This window comes from Lissotriton vulgaris, chromosome 2_1 (assembly GCF_964263255.1).
Source record: "Lissotriton vulgaris chromosome 2_1, aLisVul1.2, whole genome shotgun sequence".
Taxonomy (NCBI): domain Eukaryota; kingdom Metazoa; phylum Chordata; class Amphibia; order Caudata; family Salamandridae; genus Lissotriton; species Lissotriton vulgaris.
In genome coordinates, this window is record NC_141687.1 from 265,189,006 (window position 1) to 265,209,495 (window position 20,490).

Consider the following 20,490-nt stretch of genomic DNA (forward strand, 5'->3'; position numbering starts at 1 on the left):
CATTGCCCAACACCACCAAAAAGTAGTTTGCAAGCCTTTGCACAGACATTCTCATACTTTTCAGGGTTTAACACAACAGATCCAGCCTCATATTATTATAAGGTTGCACCAACATCAGCACTGAACATTCTGTAGACCAACACTAAACAGATTTACTCTGCTTTCATTTTGGCCCAATTGTCTGAACATGGTTTCGACCTATGGAAAGACGAAATTGACTAAATCAATTTGGGATTCGAAGGACTGGCAAGTCCAGGGTACAGAGGCACTATTTAGAGCATGCCTCATTCCACTGCAGATGATCTTTTTAAATGATACTGTGCAACAGACATCCTGTCTTGGACTAGCCAAGAACAAGATCCAGAACACTCCTAGGTTTCCAACACCAACACAGGGGTAGCAGAATTCAACTACGAAAGAACGGGCAACAGTAGATGACATACTAAAGTACAATAGAACAGACCCAAATTGAAAGGAGTGGGTGGTTTGGCCCTTAGACACAAACATGTCATAAAAGATTCCTGAACATCACCGAGGGACTCCGTATCCATAAACCAGACTCTCGTTATGTACAGAGAGAACATCCAGGTGTAGTGACATCCTATAGTGTAGGGAAGTTGTGCCTTGATTGGCTAGAAACCCCAACACTTGCAGAAGTGAAACAACACTTAACATGGAACTGAGGACTTTTTACAAGGACCCAGGAAACAACGTAAAAAACGTTTCATATATGCAGGCATTTATGCTGCCTATAATATAAACTGGAAGATTTCCCAACAGGAAACGGCAGAGAGAATACGGGAAATAGACTGTTTAAACTTAGAAATAGCTTTAGCTGTGGTAGATAATGGGTTAACAACTTTGACCTCCAGGATATATTCATTGGGCAACATTGTATCTTCTACTATTGACATAACACTGCAATCTTTGCGTGCAGTATTTGTGCCTTGGCGTTTTATAAACAGTACGCCTCAGTTTTCAGAATACAATCTAACAGATACACAGAGAGAAATGGGCCAAATAGGAGCTAAATATACAATGCTGCAAATTGAATAACTGGATAGGCTACCATTCACAGTGGCGGAATTACCATCAACAGAATGGCTACTTCATGGCCAAATCACTCTCCCGGTCACAACCTTACAATTTCACTATTGCCTTGAGCAAAGACAGGCAGATATAAAAAATTGGGTGAAGAATACATTAAGAAATCCTGGGATTTACCCTATAGATTTCGGTACTGGAGTTGGGATCGAGAAGTGTTTCTTAGTGGTACAAACTGCAAAAAAGCTTTAAGCGGTTCTCTCATGTGCCAAGATATTATTTTGCACGGCGCAAGTAATGGTTCAATAGCGAATCTGTCTTGCCACATGAAAGGAACTCCAGCTGCTGTGATTACACCGGTGTTCAAGTTGGTCTCGAAGGGGAGTGATTTGATGCTGAATGATCAAGGTTCTTTTTTTCTTTTTATCCGGTTCCAATTCCGCGAGGCGCGGAGACGTGCCCACCCCCCAAAGTCTTGCAATGTTCCGTTTTGCCACCATCTGGCCAAGTGTGACCCACGAATTTGCCTATAGCTGGTAGGTCTGTTGGTTCCCAGATGTTCAGAATGCAACGCTTCGCCTCTGGGCGCAATTCAGGCCCCCATACATCCTGCATACTTCGCACCACCTTCACCCAATAGGCCTGCAACACCGGACACTCCCATAACATGTGGAAAAAGGAGGCACTCATTCCGCACCCCCTCCTACACCAGTCATCCTCACCTCTGCCCATACTCTTTAGTCTGGTGATGGAGATGTAGACTATGTAATATTTTAAGTTGAATGAGCCGTAGCCTGAATGAGATAGCAACCTCCCTAGGGGAGGCCAGCGCGGTTCTCCACTCCTCGTCTTCAATAACCAAACCATCCGCCTCCCACCTCCCTTTGAGGCCCTGCAGTAAGTCGGGGATGTTGTTTATCAATTTCTTATACGTGAGTGAGATTACATGTTCAGGCAGGTAACCATCCAACAGTCTATCCTCCAGGGGGGTGGCTGGTGGGGGCAGCGTGCCTCTTGGGATGTTTTTTTGCAATGAATGACGGACTTGAAGATATCGAAAGTACTCAGTGTTTGCGAGCTCATACGCATTTTGGAGGGATGGAAAGGATTTGACCCCACTTTTGTCCCATAGGTCCCAAATCGGAGAGATGCCTATGAGGTCTCAATTTCAGAATCCCCGAGTGCGACCCAGGAAGCCGAGTCGTTCCGACACCCATAGTGGGGTAGCCAATGTGAGCACATTATGCCAGCCCAACTTCCGCTGAACAATGTGCCAAAATTGGACAGAGTGGAGTGTCGGGCCCGTGAGGGCGTGTTTGAATGGTCGTGTGTAAAGCACTGCTTCGTAGTTTCCACCAGGCAGGAGCCACCTATCCATGCCGTACCCCGGGTCGTTGCCGTCGTAATAGGTACCTTGGTTGATCGTCGCGAGATGCGCTGCCCAGTAGCACCTGCGGATGTCGGGTAGGGCTATCCCCCCATCATACCAACCAAGAGTTAATTTTTGTAGGGCAATTCATGGTGCGCCAGCCCACAATAGGTTTCTCAGCGCCGCCTCTATGGCCGTAAAGTAGGAAGATGGAACAAGGTCGGGGTAGTTCTGAAGAGCATACAGGAACCGGGGCAGCGCCATCATTTTAAATAGCGCCGCCCGGCCCAACAAGGAGACTGGGAGCTTCTGCCAGGCGGCAGAGTCACGCTTAAGCCTCTGAAGGGGCGGAAGTAAATTCATGTCGCACAAGTTACTACTTGTGTAACGATATATCTGTAAGAGACATTAGTTAGTGATAGATTCCTTACCTTAGAATATCCCCAGGCGTCAGACTAGATCCGGAAACTTTTACGTAGCAGTACCCTTGCGCGTCGGTAGGCGTCATCTGCGTCTCCGCGTCAGTCGTCGGCGTCGTGATGACGTCGGAGTACTTAGACATCGCCTCCGCGTGCTGACGTCAGTTCTTAGACACAGCTTTTCCGCGCCAGAAGCGCAGAGCCATGCCAAAAACCAACACTGGTGCCATGAAACTAAGGCCCTGAAAGGGGATGACCTTAACCCTAGATATCGGTTCACAGAACGGGGAGGATGGGTGGGTCGGTAAGGAATCTATCACTAACTAATGTCTCTTACAGATATATCACTACACAAGTAGTAACTTGTGCATCTGAAAGAGACACGTTAGTGATAGACTCCTTACCTTAGAATAGATACCCCAGCAATACCAACCCCGTGGTGGTGGGTCTGCAAACCAATAATCACACCAGAAAGTCCTGGAGGACGGAACGGCCAAAGTAGCCATCCCTCCGGACTTGACTGTCCAGGCAATAGTGTCTTGCAAACGTGTGCAGCGAGGCCCACGTAGCCGCCTGGCAAATGTCCTGCAAGGGCACACTTCGGCCCAGGCCAGTTGTAGTGGCTGTGGCTCGAGTGGAATGAGCCCTCAGCCCAACAGGGGGTTCCTTCTTAGCCAAAGAGTAACACGCCTGGATGCACAAGATAATCCACCGGGAGATGATCCGCTTGTGCACCGATTTCCCTTTCTTAGCGCCCGCGTATCCAACAAAGAGTTGATCATCCACCCGGAACTGTTGTGTGCGATTCAAATAAAATGAGAGCGCACGTTTTGGGTCCAGACGGTGGAGCCTCTCCTCCTCTCTCGAAGGGTGCTCACTCACTCTCCTGGCAGAGGTGATTGCTAAAAGGAAGGCAGTCTTCAAAGAAAGAAGGCGAACAGGTCAGTTGTGAAGTGGCTCAAAGGGAGCGCACATCAGAAACGTAAGAACCAGGTTCAAGTCCCACTGAGGCACCACGAAGGGAACAGGAGGGAACGTATGAGTGATGCCCTTCAGGAATCGATTAACGATAGGGGACTTGAACAAAGAAGGTTGGTCAGGCAGCCTCAGAAAGGCTGAAAGAGCTGAAAGATAGCCCTTGACAGTGCCCAGAGCAGAGCCCTGCTGGGCAAGAGAGAGAAGAAAGAGGAGAACCTCAGAAAGAGGAGCATTGAGGGGATCCACAGCCTTTGCTGTGCACCATGCCACAAATCTATTCCACCTGCAGGCATATACCGACTTTGTGGAGGGACGCCTGGCTGCCAGAATGATGTTACAGACTTCAGGAGGCAAGTCGAATGGCCTCAACTGTCGCCGCTCAATCTCCAAGCATGGAGGTGGAGACTGGACAGGATCAGGTGGAGGACCGTCCCCTGCTGCTACGACAGGTCCTCCTGAAGAGGCAGACGAACCGGGGGATCGACTGACATACTGAGTAGCTCGGGATACCAGTACCTTCGTGCCCAGTCCGGAGTCACAAGGATGACTTGTGCCCGGTCGCGCTTGATCTTCTTCAGCACTCTGGGCAGAAGTGGTATAGGCGGAAAGGCGTACAACAGACCGCAGCTCCACTCGCGACGAAAAGCGTCTCCGAGCGAGTGCCGCCTTGGAAATTCCAACGCGCAGAACTGATGACATTGCGCGTTCTCTTCGGTGGCGAATAGATCTAACCAAGGCTCTCCCCACTGCTAAAAGAGGCCTTGCGCCACGTCCGAGTTCAGACGCCATTCGTGATCCATCGAGCACTGTCGGCTGAGTTCGTCCAGGAGCCGACGGGAATGCAGTCTGGGAATTGGAGGCCTGGATGACCAGACTCTCGGGGGTGGGGTGGGAGGACAGGAAACATGGGTCGCCCGGAGCCGGGTGGTGGAGTCTGGCCACGTTCCTATCTACGGGCGAACCCGTAGCGGGCCTGGACCAAGTGCCCAAAAGAACGTTGGTCAAGGCCTCATTAAAGGGCAGCAGAGGCTCAACTGAGCATGACTGCGGTTTAAGGACCTCTGTGAGGAGGTTAGTCCTCACGGCTGCCACGGGGAGCTCAAGCCCCAAGGCTTTGGAAGCCCTCGTCAACACCACACTATAGGTAGCCCCCTCCTCCGAAGCCACGGTAGGAGGAGAGACAAAACCTGTCTGGAGAGGTGTCCAGGCCACTGGCCTCCCCAAGGTCTCCTGCCCAGTCCTGATGAGACTGACACTCCTTGGTCAGAGGGTCCTCAGACCCCTCCCAATCCTCCTCATCACCCATCTCCTGAGATTCAGGGCCGTAATTGAATGAGGTCGTTAATAGAAGTAAAAATCTCCAAATGGCGTCGGGTGCGGCGCCGAGAGGCGCCGTCCCGACGTCGGAACCGAAACAAAGGAGGCATCGGGGCGGCGCCGGGGCGACACCGGACGGACCGACGCCGGGGGGAGTCGTAAGGTCCACCGGTGACGATCCAGAGACCGAGGAAGGCCCAGGCCCGAAGGCACCGGCGCCGCTGTTCCCTGCGGCGCCGGGCCCGAGGGCACCGGCGGTGTCCGGATCGTGGGGCCCTGCGGCGCCGGGCCTGAAGGCGCCGGTGGCGTCGGGTCCGAAGCACCCGACGGCGTCGGGGTCGAAGCCCCCGACCCACTAGGGCCCCCTGACGGGTCCGCTGGGCCCGAAGGCGCCGCGGAGCCCGTCGGAGGAGAAAGGGACCTCATGGCCACGAGGAAGCCCTTAATCTCCTCTGGCGTTGCGTTCAGCCCAGGGACCGGAGGGTATGGGGCCGGACGCGACACCCGCGACTCCCGAGGAGCTGCGTGGGCGGTGCCACCCAAACCCCCGGCCGCATCCCGCGAGCGTCGGGGGGAGTCAGAAGAGCGATGATGCCTCTTCGACTCCTTGCGTTTCTTACCTGACGACTTGGACCCGGAGGAGTGGTGCCGACTCCCGGAGCTGTGACGGCTCCGTCCCCGCGACCTGTCCCTCGACCTCCCGTGGGACCGGGACCTCACGCGGGGCCGACTGCTGGAGTTCGAGCCGCCTGCGGGACCGCTACCGCCTGGCTTTCCTCGAAAGGGCCCGACAGTCGGGGCAGGCCTCGTCGTCGTCGTCGTGGTCGACGCCCAGACACATCAGGCACAGGCGGTGAGGATCCGTGACCGACATGGTGCGGTCGCAATCGTCAGAATGCTTGAAGCCAGGCATCCCTACAGCACCGATCGGAGTCACAAGACTTCGAAAAGGATCAAAAATGATCACCAAAAAGTTAGTCAAAAATTGACTGGGTTACTGCTTTTTCCATATCTGCGCTGGCTGGCGTTAGAAAAAAGAAGAACTGACGTCAGCACGCGGAGGCGGCGTCTAAGTACTCCGACGACGTCATCACGACGCCGAACGCGGAGCCGCAGACGACGCATACCGACGCGCAAGGGTACTGCTACGCAAAAGTTTCCGGATCCAGTCTGACGCCTGGGGATATTCTAAGGTAAGGAATCTATCACTAACGTGTCTCTTTCGGATATACATTGCAGCCTTGTCTTTGGATATATAGATGCCCAAATATGTGAAACCGTTGGTGACCACCCTATTTTGACAGTCCCTTGGGGGCGCGGGGCGACTGCCTTGGAGGACGTACAGGAGAGACTTACTCCGCTTAATAGTATATCCGGAGTTCTTCCCAAAATTGGTGAAAATATCAAGAGCTACGATCAACGATCTACGGGGTCGTGAGAGATAGAGGAGGATATTGTCAGGGTATAGCGATATCCTGTCCTCCCAACAATCTGCCCACCTGATCCCCTTTAACGCTACGTCCTGTCTGATCCAGGTGGCCAAAGGCTCCATAGAAAGGGCAAATAGAAGAGGCGAGAGCGGACAACCCTGGCGTGTCCCCTCTCTAAGGTAAAGGCCTCCGAGACCTTATTGTTGACAACCACTGGTGCCAGCGGTTCCGAATTGAGGAGTCGCACCCACAAAATGAAATTCGGGCCGAAGCCTAATTATGGAGGACAGCCATTATGTACGGCCACTCAAGGGTGTCAAAGGCCATCGTGGCATCCAGCGATACCACCACTGCGTCCTCTTAGTGTGCGACATCTCCCCAGTACTCCGTTCAGACGGCGGAGATTGAGTGCCGTGTTTCGGTGGGGCATAAACCCGGATTGATCCGGGTGGACCAAAGTGGCAAGGACCGGTTGAAGTCTATTAGCCAAGGTCTTCGCTAGTATCTTGGGCTCGGCATTTAATAGGGAGATGGGCCTGTAGGAGGCACTCAGCTCCCTGGACTTACCTTCCTTCGGAATCACGACAATTGTTGCTAGTCGTTGGTCACAGGTCAATACACTCTTGTACCTACTCTCGTCGAACATTAGTTTAAGATAGGGGCTGATGTGATCCGGCTTGAGCTTGTAAAGAATCGGTAGGCAGTTGGGTCCTAGCGCTTAACCAGGACGGAGGTCCCCGATTGCACGCTCCACTTCCGCCGTTGTGAGCGGTGCTTCCAAGAGGTCGCGCTCTGTGTCAGAGAGGGTAGGCATCCTCAGATCAGTTAAGAGGGCAACCGAGTCTTCCTCCGGGCGGTCAGATCCCTTGCTATAAACTGTCCGGAAGTGATGGGCGAATTCTGTGGTTATGTCTCTAGGCTCTGTGATCACTGTGCCATCCATTGTTCGAATTTCCGCCACTACTCTGCTAGCTTTTTGTCGAGCCATGCTAGGAGCTTACCCGCCTTGTCACCCTGATCATAGATTTTACCTTCTCTAGTGGTTGCCATCTTTCTGGCAGCCTCAGTGACCATCGCCTGATATTCTGCGTTTTTTAAGGACAACCTGTGACGCGCCTCGGGTGTACCCTCAGCACATACCACCTCCTCCAGCGTCCGAAGGTCAGCCTCAATTTGAATCAGCTGCGCTTCCCTCTCTTTACGCCGACCAGCAATTGCCGATAGGGCCTCTCCTCTGAGGACCGTTTTGAAGGCCTCCCATAGAGTGACCGCCGAGCCATCGTTGGATTCGAAATAGTTGGCAATTGAGATAGTCAATGCTTTTCGGAGGTCCTCGCTGCGCAGGTGCCAGGCATTGATAGGCGCAACGCACCCCCTGAATGATCAAGGTTGATGTGGTATGCTTCTGGGCATCGCCTATCTGGTCACCGTGAACACCAGGGTTACTTGCTGTATGCAATTATTGTTTTCTCCAACAAATACAGTCAGGGAGCGCTGCTATGGCCTACACTGAAAGTTTCTTTTAAACAGTTTGATGCTTTGAGCAGAATGAAAGCCATGCTTTTACAGCAGACCGTACCCTTAACCTCCGCTCGAGAAACCTTTGAACTTCAAATCGCAAGGGCCTGGGCTGAGATACAGGCGCTTATATGTACAAACTGCCCCCTACATTTCGTAGAAATGGTAAGTCATATCTTTAGTATGTCAGATACGAGTGGTATTGTACACCGATTTAAGACCATAGGGTCAGGATATCTAACACCTTTCAGACAATCCTCTGAGTTATTCTAAATGTTATACACTCCATATTTGGAAGCATTTTCAGGAGTCTACTTCTGATCCTGCTTGCAATAGATGGAATTGAGATTGCCGTTAACCTGCTACGCAAAGGACGGCCCAACCACCAGCGAGCTGGCAAAAGCTCTCCTGGAAAGGTATTAATGTGAGCGCATTGTACAACATCTGGGTGCACCTTGCCTTCGAGAAAGAAGTGCTACTTGGTTCCTATCGTTCAGACCACTCTTTGAGGACTGAATAGTACCTGTTTTCGGATGCCTGTTTTGTTGAGGAGAATGCAAATTGGACCTCTGTCTGACACCTGAAATGGGGACGCTGGTGGACTTAGATTGCAGGATGGAACCACTGCTGTCCCATGCTCGACTATGTCCTCAGCGTATTCCCATCTGTAAAAATGCATTCCTAGAGGAGCCACAGGTACCCTTTTTAACTGAGTTGTACTTCAGCTCCACCATTGGCACGGAGGTATCGACTACAGCACAGGCTGTCTCTCCACCAGCTGTTGGCAGCACTAAATTTCATCTATGCACCCTTTACGTGCTAAGAAAGGTATTACAATGTTTGTCCCTGCGGCAGCAGGCATCGATGAGGTTACGTCTCCCAACCATGGCATTTGATTTAAATCTATCTCATCGTGTGTTGGGAAAGAATTCAGATTTTTCCCTTTTTTATTCAACAAAATTCCTTAAAATGACACTTTTAATAAAAAAGCATGGCCCGAGTACACTTGTAGTAGTTCAAGGTGTATGATCGAACTCATTTAGGACTGTGATTTGCGGAACTTTAAAACAAAAGTCCTATATCAAAAGAAAATTTTTTCTCTTGCTTTAAAAAAAAAAAAACTGTTTTAAATGACGTTAACGTTTTTAGAAACACTTTAAATGGCTGATTGACAATTTTATGCACGGACACCTAGTAAAATGTGTATCTCAATTGAGTATTATTATTGTTCAGTATTAGGAGTGGGTGTCATGTTTCATATAGGTACTCTAATATAGGTCCAGGGAACATTGTACCTTTTCACCTACATCATCTCCCTTACATTTCACATGAACAAGCCTTTTAGGGACCTAAAGTCTTATAAGGATTGAACGCCTTTTATGGACTAAACCCTTCACCTAGTTCCCTGCAGAGGGAGGTTTTTTCCCAATCAATACTGCTAGGACATCATCCATAGCACATATGAATTATTTATGAGGATACTTCCCAGGGGGTATTCTTCACTTTCCTCCTATCTACGCACAAGGTTTATCCCATACGTCATCCTCATACTAAACAATGGCACAAGGAACAAAGGGACTCTGTATAAATGCATGCAGTCGCTCCAGCGGACAGTGGTCTAAACATCCCTTGCGGGGTGTCCAACTCGAGACCAGGCAGAGGTCCACACTCATGATTAAGGTAATGGAGTTCGACATAATCCTAGCAGGATTCTTGGCTCCTAGGCTTATTAGCTCTTTCGTACCTACTCACATGCTAGGTCCACTTAGGTACATCTAGACGGGCATCGTAGTATTATAAGCTTGATTTTATAAATTAATTTTATATTCATTTATATGTGCATGACTATTGCAAAATGGTATAACTGTACTATTCCTTTTTATTCACTGTACTACTGATCCTAGATCTCTGCTACTGTGTAACAGTTGTAGCAGCACATATATTTTACAATAGAAGAACAAGGGTGCAATAAATTCTTATTGTAAACACGCTCAACTGTTTCTTCTGTGTAACTCTGAGACCAAATGAGCAAGCACGAGTGACTGGGTGAAAAGTAGTATATTGTTTCCACGAGTCTGAGGAATCAGGGTTGTTATGTTCAGAGGTTGCCAAAAACTAATCTCTCTGATAAAAGGAGATTCTAGTGGCACTGTGAGCTAGCTAATGCAAACAAGGCTAACATACGCTTTGGGGGTGCACAGAGTCAGTCTACCACCAGACCCACAGTGTATGTAATCCAAAAGTGCAGGTCCTGCAGGGGTACTATAGAAACTACACTACAACCTTTCACAGATCAGTTTGCAGGAGATTCCCCTCTATGAAAACAGATTCTATCATCCCTTATAAGGCCACTCGGTAGCCCTGGAAGGCCGTTAAAATATCAGCCCAGGAAGGCTCTTTTGAGGACGGGGCCCTCCTTGCATCACTTTGTGAGCTCCCGTGTCGTGTTCGCCCCAGGTGGCAAACTGTTAAATAGTAACAGGCGCTCTTCTCATCCCCCAATAAGGAGAGAGAACAGCGACGATCCAAGTCAAATGAAGCAGCAGGGAGCATTGCTCCAGACAGAACCCCCACCTTCGCCAAATTCCATATACTATAGATTTAAGTCCCGCGCACACAGTCCCACATGCGCAGACAAGCTTCTGGTGTCCCGCTGTTGGATCTCGTAGTGGCCTTGGACTGCTACCCACACAGAGGTCCCGTGGGGCCAACCCCACTCCTCATTGTCGGGCCGGGGCCCTTTAAGACTCCAGTCCAATGGTAGGATGAGGCGAGCTACTTCAGTCCATTGTAGAGCACACTAACCCCAGTCACAGGGCCCAGGCCAGCATGATGGACACCAAGCACTCTGGACTGCTGCGGACCTCTATGATTATGTACCACACCTCCCGCATGCAGGGAGGCCCCAGACGTTACTTGTGTGTCCACTGCGAGGATGATCAACAGCTACCCACCACCGGGCCCCTCCCCGCAGCAGGCAACCACTGAAGACAGGAGAGTTCTGATGCGCCGCAGGCTGTGCACAAGCAGTCTTCTCCCCCAGAACTGCAGGCAGCAGGAAGGGGCTATGTAAGTGTTTAGGTCCTTGTCTGTTGGCCCACAGATACCTCTGCGGGCCTCCGTAACAGTTTCAGAGGGGCCCTCTAGAATCTGGTTCACTGGCCTCCGCAGTAGGGCGCACCTATGCCTTCACAACAGTGCAGGATAACGAGCTCCTTCAGTCATCTCACCCCATTGCCAGGGCAGCCCCCACTTCCAGAGGATGGACCGTGGCCGGTGATTCAGAGGTCGTTCCCAGGCAGGCTCGATGCACAGGGCCAGTTCAGGACAAGCCGTGCAGGGTGCAGCCCCCTACAGGTACTCCTTACCAACAGGGCTCGGTCCTCATAGCAGCCCAGCATATCTGGTCAGGACAAGGCAGACCTCGCCAAGCAGGCCTGGCCCTGGATCAACGATACTCCGGCAGCCACGTGGCCGCCTGTAGAACCAGCACAGTTCTCTCTCTCTCTATGGCAGGGGCCCTATGAGACAGGAGGACAACACCCACCAACCCCCTCACCCCCACAAGAGGAGATATTTATAGGGGTTTCAGTCGTGTAGGAGGCAGGAGAGTATAGGGCCGGCCAACTTACTTGGCCATGCCCCCACCGTAGGACACTCTTAGGATGTAGAATCTCTGGTTAGGAGTACTCATTAGAAAATTAAATAGGAAGAAAAGTGTTAGGCTGCCTCACGTTTTGACTAGAGTAAGTAATTCATAAGGCAACCATGTAATTTGCGATATAATACTAACTTATCCAAACTTACAGGGTACTCAAATGAACTGCTGTGAATTACGTTGCAAAAGATCTCACCTCACAAACGCTAACCCCTACACATTGCTATGTAAAGAGAAAATTAACCCGGAATCTAATGTACCCTGCAAATCTTTCCCCTCAATATTTAAGTATATAAAAGCAGGAGCATGTAAGCCATCTTTTACTCTGCATATTAATAAATATTCTTTATTTTTAATTTTGCACATTGCGCTTTTACATATTACATCCATACATTTTCCAAATGGATGTCTACTTTTGTAAAATCTTGTATTTAGCTCATTGTCATTTCTGTACAGAATTATACGTACAATATAACCTTTGCCACTAAAGTTCTTTTCTTTGTAAATCTCATAGTAAGAGTAACAGTGAATGAAGAAAGAGGGATGATTTAAACATAAGGCAGGCTTGCAATGTTATCTGAACTATTACATACGAGCCTGTAGATAAAAATTAAAGGATTTAACCTCCACCATTTTCCAAAACATAAAAAATGACAAATGAAGGAAGGTTTAAATTAAAGAAATCACATTTCATTTTAAGGAGAAGGTTTTGCAACACCGGAGTAGTTTGATAGGTGTGAAAAAAGTGGGAGAGAAAGAGCAGTAGTCATCATGAGTGTTTCAAAGAATGACAGAGCTAGTTTATGTCATTTTTTAGTTTTAATTTGCCCCGGCTGTTGCCAACCGGCTACTACAAATGGGCCTTCTGTGGTCATTTAAGCGGCAGTAGCTGTTAAATTTATCCTTCAGGCGCTGTCGGTACTGTTGTCGATTAATGTAAAACGTCTGGTGGTTTTCCACAAATTCCTGTATTTCATCTGGTGGTATACCGGCCTCCTCATCTAATGTACAATCCGATTCAGCCTGTGGAGAAAAACAACCAGTGATGAGAGAAGCCCTTTCCTTGAAGTTTGTCTCTGAGATGATTGAGTTTTCACAGTTTAAACAGCTTTTCATCACACATGAAAAAACTATTGCACGATCATATAAGAGCAAGATACGTGATTGTAATGCTACACCAAATTCTTTTATGATTAGGGATGTACTGGGTTTCATCTATGGCAAGACAGCCTGAACTGTATTGATAAACTGCATGGAGATTTAATGATTCAGGAGGGCACTAAGCAACAATAATCCATGAAAAAACACATGAGGTCTATCACACTTTCAACCCTGGGGAGGATTAAATAACGCAACCTGAACCTACCAAATAACTGCATGTAGCAGATATACTGTAAACTTTGAAACAAGAACACGTTGCCCTTTTGGACATTAACATTATGGTGGAAATATGCACAAAAATGTGAATCTAGATTACTCATGCTACAAAATGTATATTAAAATCGGTCTACTTGCACTCAGTTATAGAAAATCAGAAGAATATGCTGCATATTCTTGATGATATACCCTGTTCTGGTGTACCTCACGAGTGATTCAAAGGCCTGCAATGGGATTAAAAGTAGCACCTACATTGTAAGTAGTTGGAAAGCCGCTCCGTCCTTCTACTGGTCACTGACCTAGCTTGTTCATCATGTTTCAAGTGACGTAATGCCCTTCATCATACTTTAATTTAGAACATGGACATAGGCTCCACCTATTTTACCTTCTGCTATAGGTGACAAACTATATACTTACCTAGCAATGTAGGGGTTAGGTCGATGTAGTTTAAAATAAATCTTCAGTATATGCTTCAGTATAACTGATAGATTATACTGATGATCGGTTTAATAGGTAGGTAATAAGTGACTAGTAGATTTATACACCACATTTGAAGAAATTGGTTACTTAACTGTAAAAAAAGCTTTGCAGCACAGCCTGCCATAAATTGTTAGATGGCATGGAAATTCTATGTCGGGACTGGAGGTGAGGATTAGGCTTCAACTTTCACTTTATTACATCCACTAGCCATTAGAAGCTTAAACGTACAAAACTACATTTCCCATGAGGCCTAGGGAAATAGAAAATGTCCTACAAAGCCAATTAGCAAGTGTCCATCCATTCAATGTGCCCGAGGACAAACTATCCTCCTCTTTGTTCGCTGCTCCAGCAGCTAAAGATAAGTGTTTTCTGCTCTTCTAATGTGTGTATGGTTAAAATCGGTGTTTGCAGGAAAATACTGTTGTAAAGATACAAAAATAGTGTGCCTGTTTTTATTGATACGCGGTGCTCAATTTATGGTTTGTTTTTCATCATGGCGCGGGAATGGTATCATACTTTCACGCCCGCGTCTGAGCATGTGTCGGCTCTTGACGAGTGCGATCTTCCGATCACCAGGGGGAACCGCGTTTTTTAATTTACTCACTAAGCGGGTCTTGACCTCCCGCACAGTGTGCGCATCGTCTTTCACCTAATAGCAGAGGCTTGGTGACGTTTGTCCGGCCGCAAGCTCTGGTGGAGGCGGTACATTTTTTGTGTAGTGGTCGGGGAAATCCCCAGTTCTTTAAGAGCCACTGCCTGGAGCGGAACAGCCATTTTAACGGGTAAGACTCGCTAAAATTTGATTACCAGGGACGTGCCCTGGCAGGTTAAAGTTCCCTAAATATCATTAAGGGAGGACTGGTCCCAGGTCGATAGGCCCCAATAACCCTTTATTCCTCCAGATTACTGAGAGATCACTAAGATGGAGGATTCGGAAGACTATTATGAAGAAGAGGTGGTTACTTGACTCCTTATTGAAGATCACTTTTGCCAAGTGATGGATGTGTCAATATTTAAGGCGGCGAGACCCCTCGAGCAGAGAGAAGATCTTACAGGGCCCCAGGACCCGTTACCTCCAGAGCAGCCTTCCACATCATAGTCCGAGTCCAAACGCAAGCGCAAGAAGGAGAAAGGTGTGGCTATGGATGTGTTTGCTCATCTGAAAAAGGCGTTCATAGACTCGCAACCCGCTGCATCTAATTTCAGGGCTCCCTCTTTTGCCTCGACTATCCAGACCCAACCAATTTGGTCGATTCCCTTCAAACCTCTGCCAGGGATGGAGAACCAAGTAGACGCGGTCATCCTCCTGGGGCCTCTCCTGCTACAGATCTGAATGCCCAAGACCCAATATGCTAAATCCAGATGACCTGTTATCGGTGGAATGCACCCCGGCCCCTTAGGTGGCGTCCTACATAGCCGCCAAATTGCGGAAACCACTAGACAAAGACATTAGGAGCAGTCTTAAAATCAAACATGGAAATTCCTACCCAACAAAGTCATACCATCGTCGGAGTGGCACCAAGGGACGAGGCAGTGGGTCCTTTAATACCCCACAAGGTGAGTGTAGAGAATCTAGAGGGGATCAAGATTGGGGGCAGAAGCTTTTTTTCCCCTTGACTGGGCAACCTTGATGACAGATGCTTGGGTTCTTCAGACTATCCGAGGTTTCCAAATAGAGTTCTAGGACTCTCCTTTCCAACCTTCTTGTCCCAAACCTCTGTGGTTCCCTGCCGATCAGATGAATTTGGTGGCCGAAGAACTAGTCAGTCTGTTAGCGAAAGGGGCTATCATTCCAACTTCCCTCCACCCCCATTGCTTCCTCAGAAATGTATTCCTGGTAGAGAAACGGGATGGGGTTTACCGCCCAGTCATAAATCTGAGTGAGTTCAACAACTGGCTGGTATACCGCCACTTCAAGATGGAAGGGGTTCACCTCAGGGATCTCTTTCAGGTCCAAGACTGGATGGTCAGGCTGGATCTCCGGGATGCATATCTCACAATCCCTATTTTTCTGCCTGTCAATGGAGGTCTCAGATTTTAGAATTTGTATCTCTTCCTTTCGGTCTGTCTTCCGCTCTGTGGAGTTTTACCAATGTGATGAAGCCTGTGGTTAAGCACCTACGGTCTCTCTAGGGGTCAGACTGACAGTCTACCTAGACAATATTCTGATTCTGAATCAGTGTCATTAAGGGGTGTCCGACCAATTTCAGATGACAGTCTATTTACTGGAGTCTCTTGGATTGTTGATCACCAATTCAATTGATTTGAATTGAATTGAATTGGTGATCAACATAGCAAAGACAATTCTTTGCCCGCACAGAAAATTCAGTTCCTGGGGTTTATAGTGGCCTCTATCAACGCTACTCTGAGTATCCACTCATTAAAGCTCTCCAAGATCAAGCACGACCTCAGACATACTCTTACCAAGACCATGAGCTCTTTACGCCATCGAACCAGAACTAGAACAGAATAGTGGTTCTTCTATCCTCATCAATACAGGCCGTTTTCTGGGCCAGTTACACTATCGCGCTCTTCAGTGCCTCAAAATTTCTAACCTGTACAAGAGTCTAGAGTACTCCCAATTTGTTCCTCTTTATGGAGGAGGTTGAAACAGTTCCAATGGAGGATACCGCAATTGGAGGCGTGGTACAGATAGCGCAATCTTCGGTTCCCAACCAGCCATAGTAATAGAATCGGAGGCCAGTGGTTCGTGTTGGGGTGCTCAATGTAAGGAGTTCTACACAAGAAAATGGTCCTTTGCAGAACAGGCCCTGCACATAAATTGCTTGGAGCTACTGACAGGGTTGTTTGTTAGGCCAACGTTGGACCAAGGGCAGGGATCAATGTTGTGTACTTCTCAAAATGAACAATAAAGCAGCGGTCCGCTATGTCAATCATCTAGGCGGGATAAGATCTAAAAATCTGTCGGACTTGGCAAGACTCAAGTCTTTGGAAGCTCCACACACAAGTATTTCTGGAGTTGATGGGGGCAAATTCTAGAACGATCTCTTTGCCAATCGTCTGGAAAATCGGCTGGAGAAGTATCGTAGTTAGCGTCCAGATCCCCGAGCAATGACTGTAGAAGCATGCCTACAGGACTGGAGCATGGAGAAAGGGTATACTTTCCCTCAGTTTGTGATGGTCATGAGATTATCCACGGAGGTGCGATGGCAGCATGAGGATCCATTGGTTATTACCCTAATTTGGAGGTTGCAAGTCTAGTTTCCGGTTTTGATGGAACTTTCCTGGGATTTTCCAATCCCTAAACCCGTTTCCAGATCTTTTTTGGGATGCCCATGGGAATCCCAATCAGCTGCTGCTCATGGGTTGACTCCGCCTCATAATGTGGCGGATTACAGGAAACTCTGAAAGATTCCAAGCCTTTCAGTGGAAGCTGCCTATTTACTCACAAAGTCCTGGGCAGACAGTACCAACAAGAGATACAGCTCCACCTGGTCTGGATGGTGGGGTGGGTGTTATCAACGACAGGTGGAGCCAATGGGGGCAGAGTTTGTCCACATTTTTAATTTCTGGGCCTTGTTGGCGGCAGAGGCCAATTAATACATTTACATCAGCTATATGGACGGGACATGTTGCGTTAGATGGTAAGCCATTGGGGGAACAGCCCCTTGTATGCAAACTCGTCAGGGTATAAGACTCTTGTGCCCCAGAACCTCGATATTCTACTTTATGGGACATGAATACCGTCTTGAACTTGTTTAAATCCTGGCCTTCTAACAACTTCCTCTCTAGGAACCAGATGTCGGCCACGCTGGCTACCTTACTGTGCTGGATTTCCTGATGCAGAGTATCAGATGAGAGAGCTCTGGATCTGACAGGTAGAGTATTTTCTCCAGAGTCTCTGGAGATTCTGACTGACTCCTGGAGATCTCCATTGTGCGGATACCAATGCCTGCGGAGGCACCAGTGGAGTGCCCTCATGTGCCAGCGTGCATGACTGGCCAACAATATGCAAGAAGTGAACAGACTGAGCAGGTGAAGGACCTTCAGGACCGGAACAACAGATCCATCGTGAAACAAAGGAATCGTCTCCTAAATGTCGAGAATTCTTTGTGGAGGTGGAAAAGCTCCACACACAGTAGTATCCAGTACCGCCCCTATGAACAGGTTGCGCTGAGAGGGCACCAGGTGAGATTTGGGCACATTTATTGAAAATCCCAAGTTGAACAACAGCCTAGTTGTTACTCGTAGATCTCGCAGATGATGAAGCACCATCTCTGGCAACCTCGCTTTAAGCAGCCAGTCGTCCAGATGAGGGAAAACTGTAATCCCTGACCTCCCGAGATGAGCTGACACCACTGCCATCACCTTTGTGAAGACTCGATGTGCAGAAGTAAGACCAAATGGGAGAACTGCAAACTGGTAGTGCTGCGATCCTACCGTGAAAAGGAGATACTTCCTGTGAGACTTTAGGATAGGGATATGAAAATATGCATCCTGCAAAACTATCGACACCATCCAGTCCTCTTGCTGCAGCACCAGAAGAACCTGAGCAAGGGTCAGCATTTCTCCTGTTTCAGGTAAAAATTCAAGACCTCTAGGTCCAGAATCCGACATAACCTGCCATCCTTTTTGGGAATCAGGAAATACTGGGAGTAGCATCCCTGACCCCTCTCCTGCTCTGGGACCACCTCTATCGCACCTTTTTGTAATAAGACAAGGACCTCCTTCTGGAAAAGAAGCAAATGATCTTCCGAACAAAAGCGTTGGCAAGGAGGGTAAGGAGGAGGGAATTCCCAAAAGGGAACAGAACACCCATTCTCTAAAAGATTTAAAACCCAGGAGGTCCGAAGTGACTGATTTCCAATCCTGTAGAAAGTGGAACAGACGACCACGCACAGGAAACACATGATCCAGGATGGGGGATCTAGGGCAGCTTTCCTGCATTACCAGGGGGAGTAAGGGAAGAGGAGGAGTAGGGGGAGGAGGAGGAGAGTTGACGAGCCGATCCACGTTGGCCACCCCTATTTCTCCCTCTGTAGGATTTGTAAGGAAACTGCGATCACCGCCAGAGCCCCATCCGCCCTGCCATCGTGCAAGACGCTATCAAATTCATTTATGCCGGAGCTTCGTGCTGCCGTGCTAGCGACCCAGGAACTATTAATCATAATTCTCTGAATCATTCACCTTACCGTGCCGTCGGAAATGGCCGGTTAATATCCGTCGCATTGACTACATAGGCAGACCAAATCAACACCCCCTGGCAATACGTATAGCCTCCACGCAGGCTATGTTATTAAGGAAATGCTCTCAAGACAAACATGATTTAATGTTTTTTGTCCTGATGATGGTGCTTGTATTCTTAATTTGCATCGAAACGTCGTCGACCTTAATGCACCATATGTTGTTTATAAAGTCACAAAATGCTTCCAACAATGGATTGCTAAAAATGAATTCAAGTCTGTAAAACTGAATACTAGTACAGACCGCCTTGTGCGCCTTTACATAATTTACTTTTCACTTGTTTTGTCTTGTCTCCTGTGGGTCACAGGTTGTGCCCACTTTTGTATAAATGTTTACTATATGGACCAATATAAAAATATTTAAATAATAAATTCCTGTCCGGCTGGACAGAGGTCATATATACTATCTACTATATGTCTATTATTTGCCTGATCCTAATTTACTAGGGTCCTCTGTCTTGTGTAATAGACATTCATATCTTAGCATAGATCGCCACCTAGTGTTGGGTCCGGAAGATTGCACCTTGTTGTCCTGGAAGAGTCTTCGAAGTATCACGAGATAGGTGACTCCTCCCCTGGACTACAGTGCGCATGGGCATTTCTCCATCCTCAGATTGTTTTTTGCCATTGTGGCAAAGATGGAGTATAGTAAAGTAAGAGATGGCCATGCAAAAGAGAATCCTGCAGCTGCAACAGGCACCGGGGAGGAGGGTGGGCGATATGAATGTCAGCAGCCCTACATGCCAAGAACGGATGCATACAGGTAAGTAGCATTTTCCGTTCGAGGCATGTGGGCTGCTGAATTCATATCTTAGCATAGACTGTGTAGCAGTATATCCTCTAGCGGTGGTCACCTGGACCAGCTGCAGCAGTCTGAAAAAGAGTTTTAAGGACAGCCTGGCCTACAGCAGCTTGCTGCTTTGTTTGCACGTCTACACAATAGTGTTTAGTGACAGTGTGTATGGTAGACCATGTAGCTGCCCTACGTATGTCTTCAAGGGGAATATTCCCTAGGAAAGCCACGGATACTCCCATTTTACGTGTAGTGTGTGCTTTTGGGGGAACTTTTAGAGTGCGTTTAGCTTTTTGATAGCATATTTGAATGCATTTAACTATCCATCTGGCTATTCCTGATTTTGAGATGGGGTTACCTTTATGTTGTGGTGAAAAAGCGACAAACAGTTGCTTTGTTTTCCTAAATGATTTAGTCCTGTCAACATAATAGAGAAGAGCTCTCCTTAGATCTACTGTGGGTAGGGCTCTTTCAGCTACTGACTGAGTTTTGGAAGAAAACTGGCAATTCTATAGATTGATTGATATGGAAAGTGTATATGACTTTTGGCATAAACTTAGGGTTGGTCCGAAGTACTACCTTATATGCATGTATTTGCATGAAGGGTTCTTGAATAGTTAGTGCCTGTAGCTCACTTACTCGCCTGAGGGAGGTAATGGCAATTAAGAATGCCACCTTCCATGTTAGAAATTGCAATTCGCGTGAATGGAGTGGTTCGAAAGGAGGTCTCATAAGTCTGGTAAGTACCACATTTAAGTTCCAGACTGGTGAAGGTGGATGCTTTGGAGGGATCATCCTTTTAAGACCTTCCATAAAAGCTTTCATTGGTGGTACCTTAAACAGGGAAAGGTGTTGTCTGTTTTGGAGATATGCTGCTATCCTTATAGAAGAGTATGCCAGATT

At 48.0% G+C, this 20,490-nt stretch overlaps 1 protein-coding gene across 4 annotated transcripts in view; it reads right to left on the reverse strand.

Moving 5' to 3' along the window:
- Positions 1-12,051: 12,051 nt before the first annotated feature.
- The window catches only part of GGNBP2 (gametogenetin binding protein 2), a 352,328-nt gene continuing 343,889 nt past the window's right edge, over positions 12,052-20,490 (reverse strand). For all 4 annotated transcript variants that reach the window (XM_086954908.1, XM_086954907.1, XM_086954905.1 and 1 more), the window contains one exon: positions 12,052-12,756. In XM_086954908.1, the coding sequence (XP_086811034.1) occupies positions 12,553-12,756 (204 nt within the window). In that variant the 3' untranslated portion in view covers positions 12,052-12,552. The remainder of the gene's footprint in view (positions 12,757-20,490) is intronic.